The 11,746-nt window shown below is 40.8% G+C and overlaps 1 protein-coding gene across 1 annotated transcript in view; it reads left to right on the top strand.

Annotated features, from left to right (window-relative positions):
- Positions 1-11,746, top strand: part of FTO (FTO alpha-ketoglutarate dependent dioxygenase) — a 412,690-nt gene that overhangs the window by 174,349 nt on the left and 226,595 nt on the right. Inside the window, exon 6 of the mRNA XM_017530086.2 lies at positions 4,384-4,527. Coding sequence (XP_017385575.1) covers positions 4,384-4,527 — 144 coding nt within the window. The remainder of the gene's footprint in view (positions 1-4,383; positions 4,528-11,746) is intronic.

The following is an 11,746-nucleotide window of genomic DNA, read 5'->3' as shown; positions in this document are numbered from 1 at the left end:
CAATGGTGCAACTTTGGCTCACTGCAACCTCTGCCTCCCAGGTTCAAGAGATTCTCCTGCCTCAGCCTCCTGAGTAGCTTGGATTACAGGCACCCACCATCATGCCCAGCTGATTTTTTGTATTTTTTGTAGAGATGGGGTTTTGCCTTGTTTGCCAGGCTGGTCTCAAACTCCTGACCTCAGTTGATCCACTCACCTCTGCCTCCCAAAGTGCTGGGATTACAGGTGTGAGCCATCATGCTGGCCTAGATTTTAGTTTTTGATAATTGTGGCAGCATGTTCTTGGGATTCAATGCAGAATATCTTTTTTAAGAAATTTAAATTTTCTGTGTAATTATATTTTGAATAGCTAGTTAACACAAATAGTTCAAAATTAAAAAAAAAAATACCTAAGGGTATATAGTTAAAGTCTCTTTCTATTCAGGCCAACCAGGTCCTCCTCCCCAGAGGCAACTAATGTTATTAGGTTCTTGTTATTCTTTTCGTGATATTTAATTTATAAGTAAATATGTAATTTCAAAAATAATTTAATATAAATGGTAGCTGATTATAAACACAGTTCTGTACTTTTGTTTCAGTAAACTTTAGTAATAATTACTCATCAATATATAGTTCTTATCTGGGAGTAGGTAATGGCTTTCCGGATATGACATCAAAAGCGTAAACAACCAAAGAAAAAGCGGATAAATTGACCTTCATCAAAGTTAAAAACTTTTATACTTCAAAGGGTGCCATAAATAAAATGAAGAGGACCCATAGAATGGGAGAAGATATCTGCAAATCATGTATCTCATAAAGCACTTATATCTCGAATATTCAAAGAATTCTTACAACTCAATAATTCAGAAGAGAAATGATCCAATTTAAAATGGCAAAGGAACTGAATTAACATGTCTCTAAAGAACATATGTAGGCTGGGTGCGGTGGCTCATGCCTATAATTCCAGCACTTCAGGAGGTCAAGACGGGTGGACCACTTGAGGCCACTTGAGGCCAGGAGTTCAAGACCAGCCTGGCCAACATGGTAAAACACTGTCTCTACTAAAATTTCAAAAATTAGACAGGTATGGTGCCACGTGTCTATTTGTTTTTTTTTTTTTTTTGGTTGTTTATGATTTTGATGTCATAATCTAAAAAACCATTACCTACTCCAAGATAAGAACTATATATTAATGGGTAATTATTACCAAAGTTTACTGAAACAAAAGTACAGAACTGTGCATATAGTAGGCTATTGTTTATATTTAAAAATATTTTTAATAATCCCATCTATTCTGGAGGCTGAGGCAGGAGAATTGCTTAAACCCAGAAGGTGGAGGTTGCAGTGAGGTGAGATCGTGCCACTACATTCCAGCCTGGGTGATAGAAGAAGACTCCGTCTCCAAAAAAAAGTAATAATGACAATAAATAAATAAAAGAAATAGAATGTGTCTGAGGAAAAGAAGAAAAAAAAATAAATCAAAAAAAAAAAAAAAAAAATAGAAGATATACACATAACCAGTAGACACATGAAAAATGAATGCTGAACATCGTTAGTCATGAGGGAAATAGAAATAACCATGATGGGATAACATTTTATACCCACTAGGATAGCTAGAATAAAAAAAGACAGTGACAATTGTTGGTGAGGCCATGCAGGAGGTGGGACCCTCATGCACTGCTGGAGGGAATTTTCAGTGGTGCAGCCACTTTGGGAAACAGTCTGGCACATCTTTGTAAGGTTAAATCCAAAGTTATCCCATGACACAGCAATTCCACGCCTAGCTAGATAACCAAGAGTGATGGAAACTTCTACAGGAATGTTCATAATCACCAAAAAGTGGAAACAGCCCTAAGATTCATCACCTAATGAATGGATAAATGAAATGTGGCATATCATACAATTGAATATTATTTGGCATTAAAATGAAATACAATAATGGTGCATGCTACAACGTGAATGACTCTTGGAAACATACGAAATGGAAGCAACCAGTTACAAAAGATCACATATTACATGATTTCATTTATATTAACTGTCTAGAATAGGCCTCTCTATGGACACAGAAAGTAGATTAGTGCTTGCCTAGGATTGGAAATGTTGGTGGAAATCAGATGGGGTTGGGGGTGACTGCTAAATGGCACAGGGTTTCTTTTTGGGGTGATGAAAATGCTCTAAAATTAATTGTAGTGATGTTTGTATAATGGTGAATATACTAAACAACATTGCATTATACGCTTTAAATGGTTGAATATTATGATATATGAATTATACCTCAATAAACCTGTTACCAAAAAAAAAAAAAAGACCTATCTCAAACTAAGCCTGATTATAGGTTCTTTAAATAAAATAAAACACTGTACACCCAGAAAAACATTATTCCCCTCTTTCTCTTTTTTCTCTGCAACCATAGTTCATTAAACTAGTTTCTATTGTTGAGAAATTTAGATTGTTTCCAATCTTTAGGTACAATAAATGAAAATGCAATTAATAATCTATGTAGCTCACTCCATACTTGGGAAAGTATAGGTGCAAGTAGGAGAACTTTCTAGATAGAAGTCATTTTAAAAATATGGTGTAGGCTGGACGCGATGGCTCACACCTGTAATCCCAGCACTTTTGGAGGCTGAGGCGGGTGGATTACTTGAGGTCAGGAGTTCGAGAGCAGCCTGGCCAACATGGTAAAACCCCATCTCTACTAAAATAAAAATTAGCCGGGTGTAGTGGTTTGCACCTGTAATCCCAGCTACTCGGGAGGCTGAGGCAGGAGCATCACTTGAACCTGGGACGGGGAGGTTGCGGTCAGCTGAGATCATGCCACACCACTGCATTCCAGTCTGGGCCAGAGACCTTATCTCAAAAACAAAACAAAAAAACGAAAAGAAAAGCTGTTGTAGAGGTTGCTGTGGGACAAAAATGAGTGGTCATTGTACCTCTTTTCTTTGTGGGTTTTGGGGTTTTTTTTTTTTTTTTTTTTTTTGGTCGGGAAATTGGAGTTGGCTGCCCTTGTGTACCCAGCACTCTGGGATCTTCATATTAAAATACATATTAGTCAAGCTTCTGGTTTTTGGCACAGAAACTTTATTTTTCCCAGGCTTGTTGATGTCACATTGTATAAAATGGCAGTAAATGTACAAGGAATTTTTATATCAGAGGATTAGCCTTCAAGGTTATTTCCACGGGCTCAATTTAAATTATAAATAATAAAACCAAAATATTTTAGGGGGTACATTTTCCTCATTGGGACTGAAGGGTATTTATAACTGACTTTTTTTCATTCTAGGAAATCATTTTATTGTCAAAGCAAGCGGATGCACTGGGCATGTGCATCGGCCTCTTTTCTGACATATGATCATTTATAAAAAGGAGTTTGTCCATTTGACCTCTGTTATGCTTCCACAGACTCAGAGAGGGATGAACTAGTTATCTGTGTCCTTGCTGAGGCCCAGGTACTAACTTATGCCTTCGAATGTGCCTGGAGGGCATGAGCTGCATATTCCCCATTATTTGAAGAATCTGTTCTGCCAAGGACTGCCACTGCCTAGTGTGTGCTTTTTGCAGAAAAGGGAAATGAGTTCTTTGCCTTGTGATTACAACTTCATTTTTCCCTCTGTCATGACGGTACCATGGAGTGTGCTTTTGAACCAGTTCTGCAGCCTGATTACCTTTCATTCCTATTGCTAGTCTCAGGGCATTTGAGATAAAATGTCAGTGTCCTTGACTTCTTGGTTAACCAGTTATTCATCCAACAGTTATTTATTAAATTTCTTCCACTTTTCAGACTCAGTTCTAGATGTTGTAGTCTGTGTAGAAAATGTATTTAATACAAATAAACAGGGCATTAGCCTCCGGGACCCTAATGTTTAGTTAGTGAAAGAGGCCCACGTATAAGAAAACCAGCAAACTAAGTAGCCCACGTGAAGACAAACTGGCAGCATAGAGCCAGTGGAACAGGACACTTGAGTAATTCTTGAGTTAAGGAGCATAGGCCGGGCGCGGCGGCTCAGGCATGTAGTGGGAGGACTGCCTGAACTCAGCAGTTTGAGACCAGCTTGGATAATATAGCAAAATCTCTCTCTACAAAGTAAAAATTTAAAAAATTAGCCAGGCATAGTGGTGCATGCCTGTGGTCCCAGCTATTCAGGAAGGTGAGGTGGGAGGATTGCTTGAGCCCTGGAGGTTGAAGCTGCAGTAAAACATGATTGTACCACTATACTCCAGCCTGTGTGGCACAGTGAGACCCTATCTTAAAAATAAAAAAAAAAAAAAAAAAGGAGTATAGACTGAGCCATGGGGGCAACAGGTGAATTCACAGCAGGGGACAGATATGAACAATTCTAGGAAGGGTGGCATGGTGAACTTAGATTTTGCCCATAATTGTGATTGCTGGTTCTGTCTCAACAGTGCTCAACAGGAACCTTGGATTATATTTTACAACGCTGTCAGTTGGCACTGCAGAATGTCCGTGACGATGTGGCCAATGGTGATATCTGTTTGAAATCCTTTGAGCCTGCAGTTTTGAAACAAGGAGAAGAAATTCACAATGAGGTAAGGACTTTCTTTTACTTTTATTTTTTTCTGAGATGGAGTCTTGCCCTGCCACCCAGGCTGGAGTACAATGGTACGATCTCAGCTCACTACAACCTCCACCTCCCAGGTTCAAGTGATCCCCCTGCCTCAGCCTCCCAAGTAGCTGGACTTACAGGCATGTGTCACCATGCCTAGCTAATTTTTGTATTTTTAGTAGAGATGGGGTTTCACCATGTTGACCAGTCTGGTCTCGAACTCCTGACTTCAAGTGATCTGCCTGCCTCGGCCTTCCAAAGTGTTGGGATGAGAGGTGTGAGCCACCGCGCCCGTCAAGACTTTCAAGAATTGTGAAAGATCTGAGATTCTACCCTGCTTGCAAGCTAACAAAGTAATCTGCTGCAGTTTCATACCAGCATAAATCATGAGACTCTTAGGTCAGAGATGGAGGACAGGTTATTACATACAACAATAACAGTCACCAGAGTCTCAGTATTTCTGTGTTAGTTCACGAACTTAGTCTTTTCAGGCTGCAGTAACAAAATAGCATAAACCAGGTTCCCTCTATACAACAGAAATTTATCCTCACTCTTCTGGAGGGTGGCAAGTTCAAGATCAAGGCACAGACAATTTGATGTCTGGTGAGGGCTTGTTTCCTGGTTCATAGATGGCACCCTCTCACTTACCTTACGTGGCGCAAGGGCCAGACAGGCTTCCTGTGGTCACTTTTATAAGGCTACTAAACTTTCATGAGAGCAGAGTCTTCATGGTCTCTCACCTCTGAAAAGCCCCACCTCTTAATGCCATCGCCTCGGATGTTAGGATTTCACTGTAAGAATTTTGGAGGGACATACACATACAGACCATAGCCTTCTCCCAGCTGCTGTTACTATAGGGCAATGCAAAGTAGGCCAGATAACACGTACACATTGAGGGGTTGCATTACTGGAGAAGAAACTCGAGCTACTGGAACCTAATCTTTTTAAGGACAATAAGCATGCCCGTCCTTTGCTTTAGATCAAGACACTGTCGTTATCTTCCAAGTCTATATGCACACCTGCCCTTTGTTCTGGAGGGAGAAACTCTCTCTATCAAGGCTCTTGTTATATAACCATCCTTGCAATGAGAGTCTGTACACAGGGCAGTCAGTGCTTACTCACAAGACATGCAGAAGCACAAGAGACTCATGAAGAATAGTCTCCCAGTAAGGACTGCTGGGAATTGACAGCAGGCCCTAGGAGCCAGTGTCAATGCCTTGCTTTTCAGTTATGAAATTAGTTGCAATTCTGTAATCTGTGAGACTGGCAGGTCTGGATCCCCTGGTTCAATGTTTTGTAAACTCTACTTTTCCCACTAATACCCTCTCAATATTTGCTTTATCTTTGGAAAACATACATTGTCTAGTTACTTAATATTTTTCTTTAAGTCAACAGTTTTTTTCAACACATATAAATTTCTTTAAAAAGGAAGCTTTGTATTGCTACTCTAAGTGGAAATCCAGTATCATTAGCCAAAAGAAAAAGTATCCAGAAAAATAGGGCCAATGAAAACAGGGTAATGTTATTACATTCCAGCAGATATTCTTGTCTGGAAGAGGCTCTGACACTCAAGTTTCCTTTCTTCATGTTAAGAAGGGAGATTAGTGGTAATGGTTTCACAGCTTCATAAATTTTCTAATAATCATTGGATTCTGCACTTACAATGTGTGAATTTTATGGCTGGTAAATTATACCTAAAAAAAAAAACAAACCCGTTAAAAGAAAAAAAAAAGGAGACACTAAACTGTGGTAGAGAACTGAAGTCCCTTCACCAATCTGAGATGTTCTTTTTGATATAATGAGAAGGACTGATGGAGAATTTGGAGTTAAAAAATGTTCTTATGAATCCTTTCTATAATTAATTACCGAGCATGTACCAGACACTCCTCTGGGTGCGTTAGAATATATTGGTGAATAACATAGACATTCTAGTACAGGGAGATGATGGTAAGTAATAAACGTAATACATTGGTAGATTACATAGTATGTTAAAAGTTGATAAGTGCTATAGAAAAAAAAGAGAAAAAAAACAGAGCAAGATGATGGAACTTGAGAGAACTAGAGAGCCTCTCTGTTGAAAAGATATCCTTTGAGCAAAGAACTGAAGGACACGAGAGAGAGCCACATGGACATCTGGGGAATTGCATTTAGGGCAGAAGGAACAGCCACTGCAAAGGCTGTGTGGTGGGAGAATTCCTGGAGTCCAAGGAACAGATCAGGAACAGTATTGTTTGAGTGGAGGGAGTAATGCCGCCACTTGTAGGAGAAGAGGTCACAGAGGTCATTCCAGGAGACTGGGAAGCAGCAGATTGCATAGGTCCTTGGAGGCCTTTGTAAGGACAAGGATTTTCCATTTTACTCTGCAGGAAATGAGGAGCCCTTGAAGAGTTTTGAGCGAAGAAAAAGTAATGTCTTCTCCCATTGAGATATATAATACTTTTTAATGTCTTAGTAAGTTATTTAATACCTTGTGAGCTGCTCCACACTTTATGAAACATTGTTGTAATCTCCAGAACCACAGGGGAAGCAGTTCTGCCTTTCAGGGGACTAGTAACCACTTCTAATGCTGAGCTCAAGTTTGACTTGCTTCCCTTCATTGTGCCCGATGGGTGCCCCACTTTCTCTCTCATTAGTCCCTGCTGGAGACATTGCTCATAGCCAGAACTTCAGGACAGACATTTATGGACCTAATGATGTCACTGAATTAGATCGGGGAGCAAAATTATGTCTTTTTCCCTATTTATAGTATAGAAATCCTAATCTCAAAATTTAGTTATTTCCTTCTCGAAAACTCTCGCAATTTTCAGAGTCACACTAGCAGAATGGGTGCTTTCTTTAACATGCCTATGACCTATCTTATATCCCTATCCTTTCTCATCTTTTGTGACTGACTGTGATGTTCTATTACCATCAATGGATGGGAGAAATCTGTAAAATCACACGTATATCTAACACAATATTGTCATCTAAGTCTGTCTGCTTCAGGCTAGCTGTGGTGGCTCGGGCCTGTAATCCCAGCACTTTGGGAGGCTGAGGCAGGTGGATCACTTGAGGTCAGGAGTTCGAGACCAGCCTGGCCAACATGGTGAAATGCTGTTTCTACTAAAAATACAAAAAATTAGCTGGGCGTGGTGGCGGACACCTGTAATCCCAGCTACTCGGGAGGTGGAGGCAGGAGAATCCTTGAACCCAGAAGGCAGGAGTTTCAGTGAGCCAGGATTGTGCCATTGCACTCCAGCCTGGGTAACAAGAATGAAACTCTATCTTAAAAAATAAAAAATTGTCTGCTTCAGAAAGTGACTGGCTGCTTTTGACATTGTGTGTCAGGGAGGTGGGGCAGAGATGTACTGTATTGGAAACCTTGGCCCCCCGAGTTGAATACAGAGAGTGATCTTGGATTTAATAGTGTGTATGCCAGTCTTTACCATCCTGCCAATCCCTGATTCTTCAAGGTCATCTCCTTCCTTTCACAATTAATTCCATATGTCGGGGCACATCGTCAGATACTCTTCTTTTGCCATACAAGTTGGCCTGGGATTCAGCAGTTGCATGCCTGCTCTCTACTTTGTCCTGTTGTTAAATGGAAGCACTCGTGTTCATAAAGTTTCTTGCTTGCTTTCCCCTTCCTGCAAGGCCATGTGTCTTTGCTGGACGAGTCACAGGATGAAGCCCTTGGTTTTACATACTGCTAGCTCTCAGTCTGGGTGGGTTTAGAAGTGGTTTGTTTTCCTTGTCGGGGATGGTTTCTAACTAAGGAGTTTGAGAAGTTTGGGCATATGTTTTGGAGTACCTTCTTGGATATATTTTTTCCAATTTAAGATGCTTAGGAAAGATTCTTGTTTAATTATAAGTAGAATCTTCTTCCATGTTATTAAATGGCCCACTTTCCTTTTTAAAGATAGTAAAATGTGGAATTCAGCCTCTTAGTAAATTTCCCACATGCGTGGGAAGAATGGAATGTTCCATAGTATTGTTTGGCTCTCATTTTCTTCTGATTAGACCTGTGGCTTCCTTATAACTATTGCGAAAGAGTCTTCATAGGCTATCTCTTTGTGGATAGAGCTTTACCATGTCTCCTTGGTCTAATTTCTTTCTCAGTGAAATAACTTACTTCTGTTATTACAGTGAGACACTAATCCCAAGGGGCATGTTCACACATCTCATGAGGGAACTGCATGGCTGACTTGGGACCATATCAAGAGTCTAAACAAACTTGGCAGAAGAAAAGTAGGTGACATTTGCTGACCCGTAGGAATGATGGAGGTGCTTTACATCTGTACAGTGATAAAGTGACTGAAAAATATTCCTTTGAAATCTTACTAGCTTTGCTCTCCAACGCCTGAGTGCCCAGTCTGAAGTTCTGACGTGGATTGATTCTATTTCTTTCTCCTCTTCTAGACTTATTTCCATTAAGTGCATGTTCAAAATCAGGGAGTTTGGTTTGTAAGTATCATGAAAACTTTGAGAGAACCCTGAGAGCTCCTACTGGTTGTCTCCCTGCTGTTGACGTCTGCAGGGATGCGTCACCCGTGGAATGTTCCTCGGCCCCAAGTGGGCATTTGCCCTCCTGATGGCTTGCTTCTTATTTCTGCCCTGTTAGCTATGAGCCTCCTTTGAGAGGCTACAACTCTGGAGAAGGGAGGAAGACCCAATTCCTGTCATGCTTATAACTTCATCATTGAGTCAATATGGTTAGTTATTGATGTTTGTTTGTTTGTTTTTGAGACAGTGTCTCGCTCTGTCACTCAGGCTGGAATGCAGTGGAGTGATCTTGGCTAACTGCAACCTCTGCCTTCTGAGTTCAAGCAGTTCTCCTGCCTCAGCCTCCCGAGTAGCTGGGACTACAGGCAGATGCCCCCATGCCTAGCTAATTTTTTGTATTTTACTAGAGACGGGGTTTCACCGTGTTTCCTAGGCTGGCCGTGAACTCCTGAACTCAGGCAGTCTGCCTGCCTCAGCCTCCCAAAGTCCTGGGATTACAGGCATGAGCCACTGTACCTAGCTGCTTGTCTGGTTTTTTAGCCCCAAAGTAATTAGGACTCACTGTACTTTGAGTCCTGATCCTTTGCTTTTTGTTCACTGTCCATGCTATAGCTTTCTTTTCTAATTTCCAGAGTTTAAGGGGAAAATTTATTTTTTAACTCAGACTCCGAATCAAGCAGGTAGAAATTTTTTTTTGCCTCCTTAATTACTTTTAAGGAGCGAGTCACCTACTTCTCTTGGCAGTGGGGGAACTGGTAAAGGTGGCATTTGATTAAAATCCTGTAGCGGTTTTTACCCACAGCATTGAAATGAAAAAGTCAGGTCAAGGAGTTGAATAGAAGGCATGCCAGTGGATTTGATGTTCACAGAGCTTGTGTCTCATGGGCAGTACTTCAACTCATGAGTAAAATTCTGTTAGGAGAAGGTCCTCAGTGTTGATCATTTCTGACTGGCATTAGTGGGAAGGGGTGGGCATGTACTGGCAAGGACATTAATACTTTTCCTGGTCAGAAATGTGTAAGATTGTGCGATGCTTGAGGACAGGAAGTCCAAGGCCTTGTGGTCTTGTTAGTATGCATTCTTGACACCTAGCAAGTGCCCCACATATAGTTGGCAGGAATTATTTCTGTCTTACAGATGACATAGGTGTTCTGTAGTGGTACCTACTTTTGAACTGACTCCAGAGCCCATATTCTTTGTGTCTTTGGTCTCACTCTGTTGCCCAGACTGGAGTGCAGCTGTGTGCTCATGGCTCACTGTAGCCTCAGCCTCCTGGGCTCGAGCGATCCTCCTGCCTCAGCCATCTAAGCCGCTGGGAGCACAGGCATGTGCCACCACAACCATCTAACTTTGTTTATTTTTTTATTTTGGAGAGATGAGGTCTCACTGTGTTGTCCAGGCTCGTTTCAAACTCCTGGGCTCAAGTGATCCTCCTGCCATGGCCTCTCAAAGTGCTGGGATTACAGGTCAGAGCCCTTATTTATTTTTTATTTTTTGAGATGGAGTTTTGCTTTTGTTGCTCAGGTTGGAGTGTAATGGTGTGATCTTGGCTCACCACAACCTCCACCTCCCAAATTCAAGTGATTCTTCTCCCTCAGCCTCCTGAGTAGCTGGGATTACAGGCATATACCACCATACCCAGCTAATTTTTTGTATTTTTAGTAGAGTCGGGATTCCTTCATGTTGGTTAGGTTGATCTAGAACTCCCTACCTCAGGTGATCCACCTGCCTCGCCTCCCAAAGTGTTGTGATTATAGGCGTGAGCCACCGCGCCTGGCCCAGAACCCTTATTTTTAACTATGATGCTGTCTTCCCCAAAAGATAATTAGGCATCCAAGGGAAGATGAAAGCATTTTTATTAAAATAGCCAGGGCCCTCTCCTTGCTCCTTGTCCAATAGCAGAGCCCCTAGATATGGCCTTCTCCTTGCTTTCAAGTTTTAATTTACTGAAATCCAGTTTCTAGTGTACCCTGATAGATTGGATGAACTAATTACAAATGATAATCTATTTCCAGAGTCACCATGGTTGCCAAGGCTTCTCCATTCTGTGCTCTTCAATGGGCATAACCAGCCCAAAGACTGGAAAATCTTTTAAAACCTTTTCAACTCTAACAGAGGGCTTGGTGTTTTGCTAACAGTCTCTTCCCATAGTGTGAACAAATTTTATGTGAAATCCATCAAAAAGAACTCATTTTTTTTCTTGAAGTAAGTATATTGTGAAACCGGTACCTTCACGGACATTGAACCACACTTGTATTTATTCTTCTTTCAGAGTACTCAAGGCTACGCCTGTTAACCACTGTCTTTTAATATTACAGATAAGTTTTAGCAACTGTTGTTTTAATATTGTCTACATTCCTTTTTTTGTTTTGTTTTGTTTAAACAGCGTTAACTGAAATCAGTTCTACATAGCAAACAAACATTTAGTTAATGTAAACTAAAACCTTTTCATGTGACTTGGTATTCTTAGGTTACTCATTTGAGTCATTTTCACCATTGTTAAATCTTCACAAGTTGCTTTTGTATGCCTCCTGAAAGTTCAATGTAGATAAACACACAAAAAGATGCTTTGTGGTAACAGGTGAAGATGATAATAGCCCCATGTCTATATATGGAGCATGATCACCTTAGCAAAGCCAGACAACCCAGCATGAAGCTGTGGAGGCTCCACATTTCTTTAGCGGGCAGCGGTAAAAAGAGTATTTAAGATGTAATCCCAG

This window comes from Cebus imitator, unplaced genomic scaffold (genome assembly GCF_001604975.1).
Source record: "Cebus imitator isolate Cc_AM_T3 unplaced genomic scaffold, Cebus_imitator-1.0 Scaffold63, whole genome shotgun sequence".
In the NCBI taxonomy this organism is placed as follows: Eukaryota; Metazoa; Chordata; class Mammalia; order Primates; family Cebidae; genus Cebus; species Cebus imitator.
The sequence above is the reverse complement of the archived record's forward strand: the minus strand, read 5'-3'. Positions and strand labels throughout refer to the sequence as shown.